This window comes from Osmia bicornis, chromosome 13, assembly GCF_907164935.1.
Source record: "Osmia bicornis bicornis chromosome 13, iOsmBic2.1, whole genome shotgun sequence".
In the NCBI taxonomy this organism is placed as follows: Eukaryota; Metazoa; Arthropoda; class Insecta; order Hymenoptera; family Megachilidae; genus Osmia; species Osmia bicornis.
The window spans coordinates 5,215,388-5,235,765 of NC_060228.1; the positions used below are offsets into that span (position 1 = coordinate 5,215,388).

The following is a 20,378-nucleotide window of genomic DNA, read 5'->3' on the forward strand; positions in this document are numbered from 1 at the left end:
CGTTATTATTAATATAATATTAATGTATTGTGTCATATAAAACTATTATTGGAATGTAAAATTATTTATGCTATAATGCTGACTTTGAGTCATTCTGTTCTTTATAAAACTAAGTACAGTAATAATTAGTATTTCATTGATTTAAAAAAAGAATATGGTATTCAAATGGTAAATTTTCCTCATATATTGTAAAATATTATTATGATTTTTATACATGAAATATTCTCAAACAAGTATCCATTCGATGTAATATGATTGTATATGATATACATACAGTATGTAATATGGAAAATATTGATTAGAAATGTAACATATTTATTCTGTATGTATTTATATAAACTATTTAAGCTGAATAATAAAATCGACGTACATTCCACTAATTTAAACACACACACACACATGTGAAACGTACATCGTGCACGATACGCTAATACGTTTGTCAATCGCTGTAATATTCCTTAATTCTAAAACCGTATCCACCGCCCTTACCCAACAACGCACACCTGGGTTCGTTGATGAGCTCAGGCTAATAAGTAATGAATACGGGCAAAGAAATAATACACCTACCGTGTGAAGCTGAAAATCCTAAGCTAAAATGATAGATTAATACATAGTAAAGCTAACGGGCTAATAAACATTTTAAATTTGAAAATAATTTATTATGTAAAACATTCTTACGTTGGAACTATGTTTTCTTTGAACTAATGAGATTGAAATTGATTAGAAGAATAAAACATTAAAAAATGATTCTATTTGCAATACAAGACTCCGATTATTTAAAACTAACATAAAAAATTGCAATTGAATTAAATAATTATTAAAATAATTAAATTGTATTTAATCATAGTTAAAGAAAAAAAAACGTGTATAAAAAAATCACTACTTTAAGCAAAAACTTTAAGTATCTGTTAAATGGATCTGTATCTGTTGGAAATGCAATTTAATAATTAATATACATGTAATACATCCTCGGTTGATTGCATGTCGAAGTAAATTGTCCAAGTTACATCAAATGTACATTCGAAAATGTTACTTCGACGTTAGAATCTAACCGCCGCGAACTGTCTTCTTGCTCATAAAACATATTTAAATCAACAATATAATAATATACTGCATTGAAATATTATAGTATAATCAATGTATTGTAGCAAATGTACGTAATATTTACTGCATATAAAATATACAAATTTTGTATACATTATCAAAATTTAAGTATCTTTTAATTAAAAAAATATTTTGAAAGCTGTATTTTGCTTGTGAAATCGGAGGGTCATCCGACTTCTATCCTACAAACTATTTTTTAAAAAGAGACAAGAAGACCCTAGCCTGAACTAAGAAATACAACAATATAAAAATGAAAAAGATATGAAAAATATGTAACAGATTTCCATGAGGATACATCAACTCATGGGTCACTATGCTCACTTAAAATAAGAATAAAATTTGTAACTTTTGGGGCTCACGTATCTGATGAGTGGCTGTTGCATAGTAGCTGGAAGAAAGCACCCGACGCAACGGATGGTCTGCTAAGTAGATTGATGTGAAGAGTAGTGTAGTAGGTAGACTGTTGACATACAGGCACTGCTGATAATTCGGTAATTAAAAGAACAATAATATAACATTTGTGCAATTTTAAATTTACCATAATAATTTACTGCAACTACTTAATAATAAAACTTACCTTGAATTTGACGAAGATTCATTTAATAGTTCCATTGCAGGCTTCTGATGTTTTATTCGAATGTACTTCTGCAACAAAAAGAACACACAACAATAATATTACATTTAAGCTATTTTAAATTTACCGTAATAATTTACTGCAACTATTTAATAATGAAACTTACCTTTAATTTGAGGAAGATTCATTTAATAGTTTTATATGAGGCTTTTGATGGTTTATTAGAATGTACTTCTGCAACAAAAGAGAACACACAACAATAATATTACATTTGAGCCATTTTAAATTTACCATAATAATTTACTGCAACTACTTAATAATAAAACTTACCTTTAATTTGAGGAAGATTACCATAATAATTTACGGTGACTCCACTACTGCTTGCGGTGCTTCCACTGCTGCCTCCTCTTCTGTTCTGCAGCCTCCTCTTGTTCCGCAGCTTCTCTTCTGCAATATCCCCGCTTCCTTCGCTGATCCTAAAACAGATCTCAAAAATAAATCTCCACTAAAATCTACACCCTGACATCTGCGATCTTCGCTGCTGTGGAGCTTCTTCTCTTCTTTCCTCATTCCGTCATGTTCTCTTCCATGTTGTAGTGCTTTTCTTCTTTTCTGTCTCCTGCTTCAGTCGTTCAGGGCGTATTCTTCTTTATTGCAGCGTCCTAACCACTTCTTTCTTCTCCGTTTGTCTTCTTTCTTCACCTATTCTCCTCTGAAGGCGCTGCTGTTTCCTGCTTTGCCGCTTTCTCTTCTCCTATGGAGCTTCTCCTCTTCTTTCCTCATTCCGTCATGTTCTCTTCCATGTTGTAGCGCTTTTCTTCTTTTCTGTCTCCTGCTTCAGTCGTTCAGGGGTACTCTTCTCTATTGCAGCGTCCTATCCACTTCTTTCTTCCCCGTTTGTCTTCTTTCTTCACCTATTCTCCTCTGAAGCCACCGCTGTTTCCTGCTTGGCCGCTTTATCTTCTCCTATGGAGCTTCTCCTCTTCTTTCCTCATTCCGTCATGTTCTCTTCCATGTTGTAGCGCTTTTCTTCTTTTCTCACTCCTGCTTCAGTCGTTCAGGGCGTACTCTTCTCCGCTGCAGCGTCCTAGCCACTTCTTTCTTCTCCATTTGTCTTCTTTCTTCACCTATTTTCCTCTGAAGCCGCCGCTGTTTCCTGCTTTACCGCTTTCTCTTCTCCTATGGAGCTTCTCCTCTTCTTTCCACGTTCCGTCATGTTCACTTCCATGTTGTAGTGCTTTTCTTCTTTTCTGTCTCCTGCGACAGTCGTTCAGGGCGTACTCTTCTCTATTGCAGCGTCCTAACCACTTCTTTCTTCTCCGTTTGTCTTCTTTCTGTGCTGCATTGTCTTCACCTCTGGGACATCCTCCTCTTTCCTCTTCTGGGACAGTCTCTCTTCTTCTTCCGTCACGCTGACTATTCTGCTGAGTTATTCTTTTCTTCTGCGCTTTCTTCGCTGTTCTACAGCATTCTCTTCTTATCCGCATCGCCCTCGTCTTCATTGCAAATTCTTCTTTTCTTCTGCACCGTGCAACCTAGCCTAACGGTTGCGAATGTGCCACCGTGTTCAATAAGAAATACCGATGAAATGCGAATATCAGTATGGTCATTCGCCTTTCTACCCGCGAATTGAATTCGTTCGTCGCGGAGATTTGCGTACATATCCCGTGAGCCTTAGTAGTTTCCCGTCGCGACGCGTTGGCTCCCTAATCACCGTCATCACGCTGGGTAAGCGTGGAATATCAACATTGTCGATCGCATTCCTACCCGCGAATTCAATTCTTTGCCGCCGAAATTCGCGACTAATTCACGTGAGCCTTATCAGTTGCCCGTCGAGACGCGTTGGCTCCCTAATCACCGTCATCACGCTCGGTAAGCGTGGAATTTCATTATAATCGATCGTATTCCTACCCGCGAATTGAATTCGATCATTGTCGACAGTCGCGAATATATCACGTCCTACACCTCAGCCTCGGCTTTAGCTTTCGCCTTAGTTTTCGCCTTAGCCTTAGCTTTAGCTTCCACCTTAGCCTTAGCTTTAGCTATCACCTTCGCCTTAGCTTTAGCTATCACTTTCACCTTAGCTTAAGTTTTACACCTAGGCTTTGGATTCAGCTTTCACCTAGGCCTTAGCTTGGGTTTTCACCTTAGCCTTAGCTTTAGCTTCCACCTTAGCCTTAGCTTCAGCTTCCACCTTAGCTTTCGCCTTAGCATCGGCTCTAATTTAATCTGTCGCTCGTTCTATCTCTCTGATTTTAAGTTCACTCCCTATTTCCTAATCACCGTCTTCACGCTCGGTAAGCGTGGAATTTCATTATAATCGATCGCATTGCTACCCGCGAATTCAATTCGATGCCGCCGAAATTCGCGACTAATTCACGTGAGCCTTATCAGTTGCCCGTCGCGACGCGTTGGCTCCCTAATCACCGTCATCACGCTCGGTAAGCGTGGAATTTCATTATAATCGATCGTATTCCTACCCGCGAATTGAATTCGATCATTGTCGACAGTCGCGAATATATCACGTCCTACACCTCAGCCTCAGCTTTAGCTTTCGCCTTAGTTTTCGCCTTAGCCTTAGCTTTAGCTTCCACCTTAGCCTTAGCTTTAGCTATCACCTTCGCCTTAGCTTTAGCTATCACTTTCACCTTAGCTTAAGTTTTACACCTGGGCTTTGGATTCAGCTTTCACCTAGGCCTAAGCTTGGGTTTTCACCTTAGCCTTAGCTTTAGCTTCCACCTTAGCCTTAGCTTCAGCTTCCACCTTAGCTTTCGCCTTAGCATCGGCTCTAATTTAATCTGTCGCTCGTTCTATCTCTCTGATTTTAAGTTCACTCCCTATTTCCTAATCACCGTCTTCACGCTCGGTAAGCGTGGAATTTCATTATAATCGATCACATTGCTACCCGCGAATTCAATTCGATGCCGCCGAAATTCGCGACTAATTCACGTGAGCCTTATCAGTTGCCCGTCGCGACGCGTTGGCTCCCTAATCACCGTCATCACGCTCGGTAAGCGTGGCATATGATCGTTATAAAATTTCAGCCGCACCGCTACTGCAAATTTTCGTAAAACAGCTCGAATGCCTTGATCAAAATTAGAAATATGAAATTGAAATTTATTAACGGTGGCACAGACGCGCCCTTTTAGTCGCCTTTTACGACAAGCAGGGATACTATGGGCGTATTCTACATCCCCCCGCCCATAGGGGGTGATTTGCGACGATAAAAAATACGACACAATTGATACAATACAAATGTGCAATACAATTCAGACAAAATACGATAAATTGAATTTTTTAATTATGGTTTTAGATAATATCATTTTATTTTCATTGATGCACAGCTAATGATCAGGGTTGGGTTATCGTATGAAATTATTCATTTATGTAGGGAAATCTTGTTCTATCATTGTTAATATTTACTTGAATGCAATAATTTCAAAATTTTAGTAAAATGGAAACTAATAAAAAATGATAAAAAGGATAACGATTAAAATTATTAAAAAAAAAAATTTAAAAAAAGCGCGTGACTTTACTTGTTAATGTAGCAACAATTTAATTTAAATGATTTAATTTAATTTAATTGGGAAACAACATATGTCAGTTCACAATGACGTAGTTATACTTGATGACGTCATTTGTAGACAAAATATAATATAATTTGCAATTTAACATGTTCGCTACTAGAGTCACATATATCTATCATAATATTTTGTATCATATGTTTTAAAACACCTACAATTCAGAGGCTGTCACAAAATCCATAAAATAATATAATATAATAATATGCATAGGCTATAGTAATATTTCTTTTTTTATGTTATTTCATAATATAAGAAAAGAAATAGTCTATGATGGACAAATTTCTAATTAAGTGCTATTACTGAACATGTTAAATTGACAACAGATATCTAGTGAGCATAGTGACTGTAAAAAGTAGTGAAAAAGATATTAATATGTACTTAAGTCAGAATTGAAGGATGACTTTCCATACAAAGAAGGAAAGACAACCTTTGATGATGTGCGATGATGTCCCACGATGTCCCACGACGATATTCTTTCTTCGACTACTCAATGAATCAGCTCAAAGATTCCATAGAAATGTGAAATATATTGAAAATGAGTGTCACACACAACGACCAACTATTAAATAGAATAGCTGTCCGAAGCATGCAACAAAAAAAAAGGAATTTTTGAGCAGATTTCATTGAAGTAGTCCTTTTTCGTCCGGGCCTAGAGCCGCGGGCGACCTTACATGCTAGGTATAGACCAAGGTTTAATCAAAATCAATTAACTAAAAAGTAATTGATTACGATTATACTACCCCAGGTGCAGACTTTTCACCGGTCCTATAAGCCCCCCCGAAAGAGAAATGTGATCGGTCTGCTTTCCTGGCCCTTCCTACTTACATCTAAATCACACACACCAGAAGTAAGCTACCTGCCTGCCTATCCCTATATTTAAAAAAGCAAAATTCATTCATTCCAACACACACAATCCACGGTACTCACACATAACACCCGGGTGCAAGCCTGCCCTAGAGAGAACGTCCCGGGACGCCTCCGTCACCCAAGCTTGTAACACACACATTTATACTTTATGTACGTACCATTTCCTGTAATCGACTGACAACGTAGCGTATATTGCGTTATTATTAATATAATATTAATGTATTGTGTCATATAAAACTATTATTGGAATGTAAAATTATTTATGCTATAATGCTGACTTTGAGTCATTCTGTTCTTTATAAAACTAAGTACAGTAATAATTAGTATTTCATTGATTTAAAAAAAGAATATGGTATTCAAATGGTAAATTTTCCTCATATATTGTAAAATATTATTATGATTTTTATACATGAAATATTCTCAAACAAGTATCCATTCGATGTAATATGATTGTATATGATATACATACAGTATGTAATATGGAAAATATTGATTAGAAATGTAACATATTTATTCTGTATGTATTTATATAAACTATTTAAGCTGAATAATAAAATCGACGTACATTCCACTAATTTAAACACACACACACACATGTGAAACGTACATCGTGCACGATACGCTAATACGTTTGTCAATCGCTGTAATATTCCTTAATTCTAAAACCGTATCCACCGCCCTTACCCAACAACGCACACCTGGGTTCGTTGATGAGCTCAGGCTAATAAGTAATGAATACGGGCAAAGAAATAATACACCTACCGTGTGAAGCTGAAAATCCTAAGCTAAAATGATAGATTAATACATAGTAAAGCTAACGGGCTAATAAACATTTTAAATTTGAAAATAATTTATTATGTAAAACATTCTTACGTTGGAACTATGTTTTCTTTGAACTAATGAGATTGAAATTGATTAGAAGAATAAAACATTAAAAAATGATTCTATTTGTAATACAAGACTCCGATTATTAAAAACTAACATAAAAAATTGCAATTGAATTAAATAATTATTAAAATAATTAAATTGTATTTAATCATAGTTAAAGAAAAAAAAATGTGTAAAAAAAAATCACTACTTTAAGCAAAAACTTTAAGTATCTGTTAAATGGATCTGTATCTGTTGGAAATGCAATTTAATAATTAATATACATGTAATACATCCTCGGTTGATTGCATGTCGAAGTAAATTGTCCAAGTTACATCAAATGTACATTCGAAAATGTTACTTCGACGTTAGAATCTAACCGCCGCGAACTGTCTTCTTGCTCATAAAACATATTTAAATCAACAATATAATAATATACTGCATTGAAATATTATAGTATAATCAATGTATTGTAGCAAATGTACGTAATATTTACTGCATATAAAATATACAAATTTTGTATACATTATCAAAATTTAAGTATCTTTTAATTAAAAAAATATTTTAAAAGTTGTATTTTGTTTGTGAAATCGGAGGGTCATCCGACTTCTATCCTACAAACTATTTTTTAAAAAGAGACAAGAAGACCCTAGCCTAAACTAAGAAATACAACAATATAAAAATGAAAAAGAGATGAAAAATATGTAACAGATTTCCATGAGTATACATCAACTCATGGGTCACTATGCTCACTTAAAATAAGAATAAAATTGGTAACTTTTGGGGCTCACGGAACTGATGAGTGGCTGTTGAAAAGCAGCTGGAAGAAAGCACCCGACGACGGATGGTCTCCTAAGTAGATTGATGTTGAAGAGTAGTGTAGTAGGTAGAATGTTGACATACAGGCACTGCTGATAATTCGGTAATTAAAAGAACAATAATATAACATTTGTGCCATTTTAAATTTACCATAATAATTTACTGCAACTACTTAATAATAAAACTTACCTTTAGTTTGACGAAGATTCATTTAATAGTTCCATTTCAGGCTTCTGATGTTTTATTCGAATGTACTTCTGCATCAAAAAAGAACACACAACAATAATATTACATTTAAGCCATTTTAAATTTACTATAATAATTTACTGCAACTATTTAATAATGATACCTACCTTTAATTTGAGGAAGATTCATTTAATAGTTTTATATGAGGCTTTTGATGTTTTATTAGAATGAACTTCTGCAACAAAAGAAAACACATTTGTTCACATATATGTATACATTAGTGGTACATCATGTATATTTAACCAATTAATATTTCAGAAAATGTCCATATCCACAAAACATGAATTTTTGAATAAATATTTTTTAATTCTTTAACATTAATCAAATTTGCATGCCTATTATATTATTAAAAGTGTCTACCACCGCATAAAAGTTAATTCTGAATTGTAAAAATGTGATAATCAACAAATACGAAAGCATAAACAATGGCTGAAATAAGTGATATATTTGAATTTCCCGCTATAAAATATTGAAGATTATCGACGCCATATTGAAATGAAATCAAGATTACTTTTCTCAACTTTAAACGCCAAAATATAGGAAACAAAGTAGAAAAAACATAAGATACTAACGAGATTTAAGAAATTGTCGATGTAAAAGCAGAATAAATCAAGGAAATATTTTTTTATTTTATATCGGCAGAATAGTCAAAAGCGGAAAAATCAAGTATCACGATTTATAACAGTAAATTATGAGAAATATGTATTGAAAACATGAAAAAATGCAATAATGTTAAAGAAATTATTGAGATAAAGGGAAAATAATTCAGATTCTGTTGTTCCAACTTCATTGTCAATTCACGGCAAGAGCAAAAAATTTTACCTCGCGTATTTTTAAAGATAATGTCGAATTAATGTCAAAAAACAAAGAGCTAGACTTCTTTTCGGCTATTCTTTCTCTTTTTTGTATTTTCAACACCCGAAAGACAATTTAATTTAATGTTTGAAGATAATTTAATCTTACCTGTTGCAGACACGTGCATAACGGACGAAGTTTCGAAGAGAAATGATGCACTGCGTCACAAATCGACGCACTCGCTCATACAAGGACGTGTCTGATTGGTCGAAATGAGAGGACGCCAACATGGCGCAACCAATCACAGCCATTGGTAGAAGTTTCGTATTACTTCGAAACTGTAATACTAATCGTAAGGGAAAGGTTCGTTAAAAACTATCGACGCCATATTGAAATAAAGTCAAGATTACTTTTCTTTGATTAAAACATGAAAATATATGACAAAAAGTAGAAAAAATATAAGATACTGACGGGATTTAAGAAATTATTGATATAAAAGCAAAATAAATGAAGGAAATGTTATTTTAATTCGTATTTATATCGCTATAATAGTAAAAAACGAGAAAATCAAATATCACGATTTATAACAGTAAATTATGAGAAATATGTATTGAAAACATGAAAAAATGCAATAATGTTAAAAAAATTATTGATATAAAGGGAAAATAATTCAGATTTTGTTGTTCCAACTTCATTGTCAATTCACGGCAAGAGCAAAAAATTTTACCTCGCGTATTTTTGAAGATAATGTCGAATTAATGTCAAAAAACAAAGAGCTAGACTTCTTTTCAGCTATTCTTTCTCTTTTTTGTATTTTCAACACCCGGAAGACAATTTAATTTAATGTTTGAAGATAATTTAATCTTACCTGTTGCAGACACGTGCGTAACGGACGAAGTTTCGAAGAGAAATGATGCATGCGTCACAAAACGACGCACTCGCTCACACAGCGACGTATCTGATTGGTCGAAATGAGAGGACGCCAACATGGCGCGACCAATCACAGCCATTGGTAGAAGTTTCGAAACTGTAATACTAATCGTAATGGAAACGTTCATACAATAAATATCAGCGAAACAATCGAATAATGTACTTTTTTTAGCAACACCCGTCTTGTATTATATTTTATATTATTGTAATTATGTAATAAATAAAGGGAAATATTACTTTAATAACACTTTCCTGTGGTGTGATTTTGATAAGAAATATTTAAGAACATATTATTTCAGATATTAATTTTGACACTTATGTGCAATGTATGCACAAAAGTTATATAGAAAAATTATAATCAATCAAAAAAGCATAGAATCCTCACCAGCTAGTGAAAACATTGTGGGAAATACTGATCGAAGATAAAGAAGAACTCAACCCCATAATAATGAGTGGGGATTTTAGCTCGCAAATCGATAACCACAATCAAGTATAGAAGAATTAGTAACACAAAAAATAAATGTAACACACAGCAGAAGAGCATAAGATATTGCACTAAATTGTACAGGAAAATGCTATGACAAACAATAGAATAAATTGGCTTGATAATACTACATAGATATAATCACGGTTCAACAAAAAGCAGGTATTTGAATAATATTAATAAAAATTTCATTTATCAATTCAGTAACAACTTCAGTAACAGTGACTGAAGTACCAATAAAAACTTTCAATAACAATATAAGTGCAAAAATGAAAGTAGAAGCAAACAGATCTGTTGATTAGGGATAATAATACATAAAAAAAAGGAGATAAGGCACAGATCAAGAAAAATAATCCATGGTTTGATTAAAAATGATACAAATCTTGTAGGAAGATATAGAACAAATTAAAATTAATAACATTCTGCGTACACAAATAGCAAATGGAAAAAGCTTCTCCTTACAATTAATCAATGAAATATAATATTGCCTTACCATGTTTCTCTCTGGCATCAAACTTATATTTAATACTATGTTATTTTATAAAATGCTTTCAATCGATATGAACAAATGACTGATTATTCTGATTTTGTTTGGCTGTGTAAGATAGGATTACTGAAATTTTATTTATTTTGCCTAAAATGCTGCATTTTTTTAAATTTATAAATCTCCCTTCCCTCCTCTATTACTGTAATTTATATAAAATATCTATGCCTTATCATAAATATTAGAAAGCCACAGCTAATCGTAAATAAACTGACATAAGTATGAACACTGTACTTACCCTTACATTTAAGTAAAACTTATGTTAAGCAAAACACATAAATATAATAACCATAAAATATAAATACAGAGAAATAATAATGTATCTTTATTCTTCAACCAAATTATTATGTAAAAAACTGTTATACTAAAACCATATTTTTTTTCATATTAATAAAATTGCATTCATTCAGGACAATGAAATATTCAAAAATAAGTCTATTTTAAATGAGAGACTCTAATTTTGAACAGTGTAATAAAATAATTGATATTTATTCATAAATACTGATACTATTAATCATAATAATAAAAAATGCTGATATACATATGTAATTGTTATGTAAAAACTACATGCATTTTAATTATGTTATGTATTTCAAACTCTAATCAAAGTATATTTAATTATAATAAGGAAGTAGAGCTTTTTATTCTTTTACTCACCAAACTAATAAGCAGATGTTGAAGGGTAGTTGGATGGAAACACTCTGCTGATGATCTCAGTTGGTTGATATTGAGAGATGATATATTAACATTGGTCGCTCATTCTGTAATTATTAATATAAAAACACTGCATTTACATTGGCAATGATTCATTTATAAGTGTTTTATTTCTTATCCAAATACAATTCTGTAAAATGGAAGAACATATTTTTGCAAACATGTGCTTCAATGATACATCATGTGCATCATCAAAAAAACTACTCATACTCAAAAGAAATTCTTTAATAATTTTTTTTTTAATCATTAATATTAATCAAATTTCCATGCCTATTATATTATTATACGTGTTATTCATTGTATAAAAGTTAATTTTGAATTGAGATCATCAATAATCAACAAGTACGAAAGCTTAACACTGATTAGAATAAGTGAGACATTTGAATTTCCCGCTAAAAAGTATTGAAGATTATCGACGCCATATTGAAATAAAGTTAAGATTACTTTTCTCAACTTAAAACAGCAAAATACAGAAAATAAAGCAGAAATAACATAAGATATTAATGGTACTTAAGAAATTATCGATATAAAAACAGAATAAATGAGGAAAATAATATTTTAATGCACATTTATATCGGAACAATAGACAACCACGGAGAGATCAATTATAACCATTTATAACAGTAAATTATGGATAAAATGTAACAAAAATACGAAAAAATGCAATAAGGTTCGCGAAATTACTGATATCAAGGGAAAATAATTCCGATTCTGCTATTCTAATTCCATTTTGAATTCACAGCAAGAACAACAAATTTCAACTCACGTATTTTTGAAGAAAACCTCGAATTAATGTAAAAAATAAGGAATCTAGACTTCTCTCTAGCTATTCTTTCTGTTTTTTGTACTTTCAACACCCGAAATACAAATTAATTTAATATTTGAAGATAATTTTATCTCACCTATTGTAGAAGCGTGCAAAACGGACGAAGCTTCGAAGAGGAATGCTACACCACGCTACAAGATTGCACACCACCCACACAGCGACGAATCTGATTGGGCGAAATGAGAATACGCCGAATCAAACGACCAATCACAGCCGTTAGTAGAAGTTTCGAATTGTTTCGAAACTTTAATACTATTCGTAAGGGAAAAGTTCGTTAAAAACTATCGACGCCATATTGAACTAAAGTCAAGATTACTTTTCTCAGCTTAAAACATCAAAATATATGACAAAAAGTAGAAAAAACATAAGCTATTAACGAAATTTAAGAAATTGTCGATATAAAAGCAGAATAACTGTAATGCTAATCGTAATGGAAACGTTCATACAATAAATATCACCGAACAAATCGAATAATGTACTTTTTTAGCAACACCCGTCTTGTATTATCATTTATATTATTGTAATTATGTAATAAATAGAGAGGAATATTACTTTAATAACACTTTGAACTGCACTGATTCTGCTAAGAAATATTTGATAAACTATTATTTCAAAGTAGTTATGCCATGTTCAGACGTACCTGATTTCATCCAGTGGTGTCAGGGGCCACAAAGTTTGACTACTGCGCCATTTATCCAAACGCGGCGGAAACTCCTCAATTAATTACCGACTTATCGACTGAACTTCCGGCAGTCGGTAAGTTAACGAATAGTTTGCGCCGCTTTTGTATAGATGGCGCTAGGATCGAATTTGAAAATTTTTAATTGATGGCGGCTTTGTAAAACACAAGTTTGTCATACAATTATGTTAATAATTTTTCGACCTTGCATTAATCTTGACTGATTACTAGAAACAATTGAATCAGAGAGAGTAAAAACTATGTCTTTTTAGTTGTAAATGCGAGGTGCAACTATTATACCGACTATGCTCTTTACAGGCAGATTTATCTTCACCTGGGGGTGTTTGAGATCCCCAAACTCATGACCCCTTGATAACAAGAACATGTCCAGTCTTTTTTGTATCTGTAGTCACTGATTCGAGGTTAATCGATACAGTTAAATCTAGTATCAATCGTATCTTACTTCAGGTTACTAGCTTGTCATTCCTACTCTTTCTATCTTTTACTGCAACGAACCTAACGCCAAATTTCCTTAGCGATTCTATCCGTCTTTGTTTCGCTTATCACGTTTGGAAACAGCACTGCTCTATGCCTTTTAGTGTCAGTGATTTTGACGGAAAAAAGAGACAAAGAGTGTCAGATATCAAACGTGCGCTGAAAAAGCATGGTGGTGTCAACGATGTCACGGTGACGACAGATCTTTGTGATTGAATCTCCAAGAAGGCGCGAAAAGGTCCGAAGAATCCTCTCTTAACATTCAGAAACGTGCTATCGTCAACAGCCGATAAAATATAGATCGCTTCGTTACCGTGAACTATCGTTGGAATTATTGTAAAGTGTCAACTGGTGCCTGCTGAAAAACTTCAAATTCTTCAAGAAGTACAGTGCTGTCTTCTGATGAAACGATGCTCCTCTTCCAGAGGAGTAGTGATAGCTGCAAGCTGGATCGCTTTGCTTCGAAGGAAACAAATTAACCTCACAAGAATTATTCACCGTTAAAATGTTCAGTTTCGTTCGATGTCATGAAAATGTCCTCGAAAAGGTGGAGATTTTAATAAATTTCGAGTGTTCCTGAATTATCGAACGTCCTTTTCGAGTACACGAAGGAGCTTGCATATCAACGTCAATCATGTTCGGCTGCCCTAGAGAGGCCGTGCGGGTCAAAGTGAAGGTATAATTTTATTACAATTTAATAATATACCGTAATCCTTTATGTTTTATTAAATAAACATCGATGATTACTCAGTTATAAAAATTACAAATTATTTTTTAGACTGATAATGATTTAGTGCTACGTTATGTAGACAGAACTGCAAACGTTAAAATTAGTCTTATCAACGAGGCAAATAATTATTTTTTTTTTATTATCACATGAATATTATCAGAATACATTTTCTACTTCATTATTTCGCTACTTACCGCATAAAATGTTCTAAATAATATTTTCAAACAATGTTCGATTTAAAATAGTCATATGACATCGTTTTTAGCGCACTCTACGATACCGTTTGAAATTGAAATGACAATTTTTGAATGTTAAAATAAATTTCATTTTAATATTCATCCCGTGGTTAGAGTAGAAAGTCTCGACGAGAACTTTTACGTGATTTCGCTGCAAGAAAGTAGACATCCTTCAAAAATGCATTGCCGTCGCTAATTGGAATAACCAGCGTTCTGTAAAAATAATTAGAGCGCCGTTGTGCGTTTTGCAAATATTCATTTCTGCAGCATTGCGGTAGAAATATTCGATTCGAAACGGCAGCAATGTATTTTGTATGCATACCCTCTGACGCCCATGTTTAACATGTATCAAGGCACTTCAAACAGATGTTAAGATATCATTTGTCAACACTTGTCAACGTCGTTAACTGATTTAAATTTTTCGCGCTTTCATCCTGATTTTTCGTTTCATTCTTTTAGGTTTATACTTTAGCTAAAATTGGGGAAATTAATGACCTCGTTTTAACATAGAACCGAAAACCACAGAGTCCGCATTATGCATATACGTATAGGAGGTTTCCTAATTTGGATCCATCTGATTAATTTTTAATTTAAGCTAAAATATTTCAAAATATCTTTTAAATACTTATCATAAGTTCTAAATGGTTATAGTTGGTGGTTCGACGTTGGCATCGGTCCAATCACTTACTCCCTTAAATCATAACGAATTTACTACGAATTAGGGTAAAGTTATAATTAGATCGATGCTTCTGATCAAAATCAATATAATTAGAACGATGATTATGTAACTAATGTGGTGGTTGAACTACTAAGTGAAACCTAATTCTGGTTTTAGATTCAAGTATCTATATACATGTATACAATTAAACAAAAATTTAATAATCTCATAATAAACCCTTAAATTCCATGATATTAGGGGTGTAAAAGTACCGCGCGATTTTTCGATTCAAATTAATAAGTCTCGTAAACGACCCGCTATTATATTGTCTGTAAAACCTAAAAATTAAAAAATTTATTTGCAAAATATTTACTGAACATTCCTGTTTTGTTTTCTGCAATTGCACAGCGATATCACCTTAATTTCTAATTTTTCGTAACAACACTTGTTTCGAAAGTTTCAGTATCCTGTGCTCGGCTAAAAGATTTTCAGATTAAATTTTTATTTCTAAGATTTCTAGAATCGCAATTAATTATACAGAACCCGTACTTACTTTCCCGCAATGATATTCTAATCAGATTGTTGTAATTGATGGACTTACATAAGTGTCCGTAGTTTCTAATATTTATAACTTGATGAAACAAATAAACCTGGCAACAACAGAAACAGTCTTTTAATTCTATCATACCAAAGAAATATTTAAAGTAAAAATCGAATTTCCTTATTTTTAGAAATGCGAGACCAGGCACCAGCCGGAGTACCGGAAGTTCAGCGTGGACCCACAGATAACATCCATCGAAGTGCTCCAAAGTATACTCATCAAAGCGTTCGATATTAAAGGGTGAGATCTTATCGTCGTTAGAATTCGGTAATCGACAAGTGTATTATGTTGAGTGTACTCCAAACATGGAGAACCTCGGACTAACGTTCATCATTTATCTATCAAACTGAACTCATGTTTTTAGATTAAGAATGAAGAGAAAAATTCCCGCAATTTTTCCAGCCATTTTGTATTAAGAATATCGATAAAATGTTTACGTAGTTGTTTTCAGCAAGCTTGAAGCTTTAAATTAATATAGAATAAATGTTTTTAATTTTGTTCAATTTTAACAGAGAATTTACGGTATCTTATCGAGCGATCGACGACTATGGATCCGAAACGTACTTATTCCTGCTTTCTGATTGGGATTTGGATGCAGCGTTCATCAGGTAACTCTCAGATAACACTGTCTCTTTGCAAATGATAAAATACAACAGTGGAGGGTTTTAACCGATAACTTGTTATTTTAGCGCATCCGAGCCGTATCTATATCTTCAGGTGAATCTGAAACCTTTCGGAGAGACAGGCGACTGTGAGTGTTACTGGGAACAGAATGTACAGGAAGTGTCGACGCGGCAAGAAACCGGGTTTCCATACAAGACGCCCAAGTTACCTGGTCTCATAATGAATAAGGCGAGTATCGTTTACTTTCTTGACTCACTCACAGTCGAACAATTATATTTCTCTTTTACTGAGAAATGAGCAAGTAATTGCGGTATGTTTAAATAATACAATGAATGTATCTTGAAATATTTATGATATTTGGAACTTCCTTGATTACATATTAATTTAAAATTCAAGAGATAACATAACCACCATTTATATATTACTTTTTGTTCTTTAGTTCTTAATTTTAAAGAAAAATTGAATGGATTTAAATTAGACTGCTTTTTACAGATGGAGAGAACATTGAACATGGTTCAACGTGCTCTAGGTAACTTGGGTGAAGAATCATCACATCAGCAAGGCTCCCAACCACCAAGACAACCATTGACTGACGCTGAATTTCGACGGTTTTTGGATCCTATCGGACAAGTGATACATCCTAAAGAACTGAGAGCTGTTATATACTTTGGTGGAATAGAGCCTAGTTTAAGAAAAGTGGTTTGGAAGCATATTTTAAATGTATATCCGGAGGGTATGTCTGGACGTGAGAGGATGGATTATATGAAGAAGAAATCGCAAGAGTATCAAAATCTACGAGAGCGATGGAAAACTCTGGTACAGAAGGGTCAAAACGTTGGAGATCTCGCTTACGTCACCAGTATGGTGCGAAAGGATGTTTTGAGGACGGATAGGCATCACAAATTTTATGGTGGTTCCGATGATAATCAGAATACGGCCAGTCTTTTCAATATTTTAACTACCTATGCTTTGAATCATCCAAGTGTTAGTTATTGTCAAGGTATGAGCGATCTGGCATCACCTCTTCTAGTTACTATGCGGGACGAAGCACAAGCTTACATATGCTTGTGTGCCCTTATGAGAAGATTGAAAGATAATTTCATGCTCGATGGAATTGCGATGACTACAAAATTTGCTCATCTGGCTGAAGGTACGTATAATTCAATACACCATTCAAGTAATTAAGAGATCCTTATCTCCAATTATTCAAAAGGATAAATTAAAATTACCACAAAACTCATATTAGTTTCTAATATTTTTTAAGGTTTGCAACATTATGATCCTGATTTCTATGCTTACTTAAAATCTCATCAAGCAGATGATCTGTTATTTTGCTATCGATGGCTTTTATTGGAAATGAAGCGAGAGTTTGCTTTGGATGATGCTTTAAGGATGCTTGAAGTTCTATGGGCAGCTTTACCAGCATCACCTCCAAATGGAGAACTTGGTTTAGCTGAAATACCTTTTCCTCCGCCGTCACCACCTCCAAGCCCGAACGTGAAGCATATTCGTGAAAATGCGTACACGAAGGTTTGCGCAATTAGGCGGCAAAGTTCTTCCGCTAGTATCGCCGCCGCAGGGAAAAGAAAGAATCTGAACACAGAGGAACCCTCGTTACAAAGTTCAACAGAAACAAACGGCGATTCAAAGAGGTACTTTAGCAAACATCGATGAAAGCACTGAAATAGAAATAGTAATATAAAATGAAAATCACTATCTACAGATCGAGCTCTCCGTACGAGACGTTTTCTGAACCGGAAAACGACTTGACAACTGCAAAGAATCGAAGAAATACAGAATCCACGGAAAAGTGCCTAAGTACAGATTCTTTGCCTGGTAAATCTAAACGTGTAAATTTATTGGAATTAAAAGAAAGACTATCGTTACCTAATAGAGATCAGAGCAAAAGCAATGAACAGAATGATGGTGAAAAAAAGTGTGCTCGAGTAGTAAAAAATTTAAATGAATTTTTAAACTTTACAAGTCTGAACCGTAGTAAAATAACACCATGCGATGCTGAACCAGAATTAAGGTGAAATTAATACATTATAAACTTTTCCCTGATAACAATTCAATAATACCATTACGTATCTTTCTTAAGAAAATGATTAAAAATAATAGTATAACCAAAAATGATTTTATTGTTTAGACGCGTTTCGAGTGAGAGTGGAGTTATTAGAGTACTGAGAGACGAGCCAAGCTCTCCGGATGATCCAACAGATTTCTTCCCAATGACTACTTCAATGACTAGAGAATTAAGACTGGAATTAGAATCACTCGATCGACAAGTCTTCGGGCCATCGCCACCGAGCGATCAACAATGTGATTGCGTTCTTTCTAAGAAAGAAGGCGAGCTAATTGATAGTGAAACTGATACTGAATTAGCAAGATGTAGCCCAGCTGCAGACGTATTCGTTTGGGAGAATCCCCTTCACACATTGCAACAAAAGAATCATCCTGCTACACCAGATGAACAAGCAGAACTCGAATATGATGGTGAAATATTGGAGGATCAGAATGGTGTTAAATCAGTGACTCCCATTAGATTACTTAAACGCACTACTAGGTATGTAATTTATATGATTCCTAAAAGTTTATGAATTTAATCATTCTTAAATTACACAGATCTGAATCGGCTTCAGACAGCGAAGAAACTGAAGGTTGGCAACAAAACGCAACAGTGTCCGAAAGTCCAACGAAATCCGTGCAAGAGCACTGTGAAGAAGCTACAGAACTTACGAATCTTATTCCAGCGGGTACCAGTGAAGACCAGTTAGGAGAAAGTTCTTTACCTCCACCTCACGAATTCGGTGGTGGTAATCCGTTTCTTATGTTTTTGTGTATCACTTTGTTACTTCAACACAGAGACTTCGTTATGCGTAATCAAATGGATTACAATGAAATGGCGATGCATTTTGATAAAATGGTTCGCCGGCATAATGTTATCCGAGTGCTCAATCAAGCAAGACAGTTATTCGCTGGTTACCTCAGAAGGCATTCTTCATCGTCTCTAGCTGGAAAATCAGACTCTGTAAACGTGTAACCATGAAATGCTTGGATGTTGTACTTAATAATACCATATGCATTATAAAATGGACGATTTTAAAATATCTTGCACCGTTCAAGACAAATCATAAGAAAATAAATTCAAAATATGTTTTTTAAATCAGAATAGTGAATCAAAAGGCTCCTGTATAAAACTATCAGGTAAAATACGTATCAGTGATAAACTAGGCAATAAGAAATTAAAATATACATTCTTAAGGTGCTCCGTTAAATGTATGTAAAATCATTAACTTTTCTTACATAGTCTTTTAACATCTTTTATGTACTTGTTAAAATGTTCACAGTATTTTTATTAACTGATATTTTTAAAGAACTTTTTATAACGTTTACCGACGTTCATTTGCATTTTTCTTCTTCTACTGTCTGTTAATAAGTTTTCTATCGACAGAAATTTATTTTCTTAAATAAAATTAATTTCAATTTGAAAGGGTGGATCCTCCTTATGGTCGTGTATAAGCAAATACGAATACATATGTAAACTCATGCAATTAATTACCTGCAGTATATTAGTACTAGTAACTATCCATTCGGTACAATTTTTTATGTAGTTACAATAAATTGAATATTTCTTTGATATTTAATACGTGAAATTAAAAATACATCTTAAAACTGAAAACGTATTTGAATCGTGAATGGTATGCAGTTAGTTTTATTCACTATCTACACCATTCCTCGGCATTATGCACAATACTAATTGCACCAATTCGTACCCTTTCACTGTACCTCGATTTAAGATTAAGTAACTAGCTTAAATTTGTAAAATACATATAATTAACTTAGTAACCGTATCTTAATTTGTTCTCAAACAATGTGCTTGAGAAACGACAATAAACTGCATTTAATTTTAACGCTTATAGTTAGATTAATGTAGTCTCCCTATACGTTTATAAAAAAATACTGGAATATAAAATTATAAGTTTTATCTTACAGAAAAA

General features: G+C 33.5%; 1 protein-coding gene across 1 annotated transcript; it reads left to right on the forward strand.

Moving 5' to 3' along the window:
- Window positions 1–13,497: 13,497 nt before the first annotated feature.
- LOC114878110 (TBC1 domain family member 25) lies at window positions 13,498–20,291 on the forward strand. The gene is made up of 9 exons (XM_029191525.2): window positions 13,498–14,204; window positions 15,884–15,993; window positions 16,266–16,361; window positions 16,443–16,605; window positions 16,870–17,527; window positions 17,642–18,029; window positions 18,101–18,409; window positions 18,527–18,943; window positions 19,003–20,291. The coding sequence occupies exons 1-9, from the start codon at window positions 14,163–14,165 to the stop codon at window positions 19,418–19,420; spliced, it is 2,601 nt and encodes an 866-aa protein (XP_029047358.1). The 5' UTR covers window positions 13,498–14,162; the 3' UTR covers window positions 19,421–20,291.
- The last annotated feature ends 87 nt before the right edge of the window (window positions 20,292–20,378 follow it).

Bases quoted from the DNA above. Each gene is read 5' to 3' on its own strand.
- LOC114878110 (XM_029191525.2), top strand. From the start codon at position 14,163: ATGTTCGGCTGCCCTAGAGAGGCCGTGCGGGTCAAAGTGAAG. The intron at 16,362-16,442 runs GTAACTCTCAGA...TTGTTATTTTAG, and splicing joins TTGGATGCAGCGTTCATCAG to CGCATCCGAGCCGTATCTAT. The intron at 18,410-18,526 runs GTGAAATTAATA...TTTATTGTTTAG, and splicing joins GATGCTGAACCAGAATTAAG to ACGCGTTTCGAGTGAGAGTG.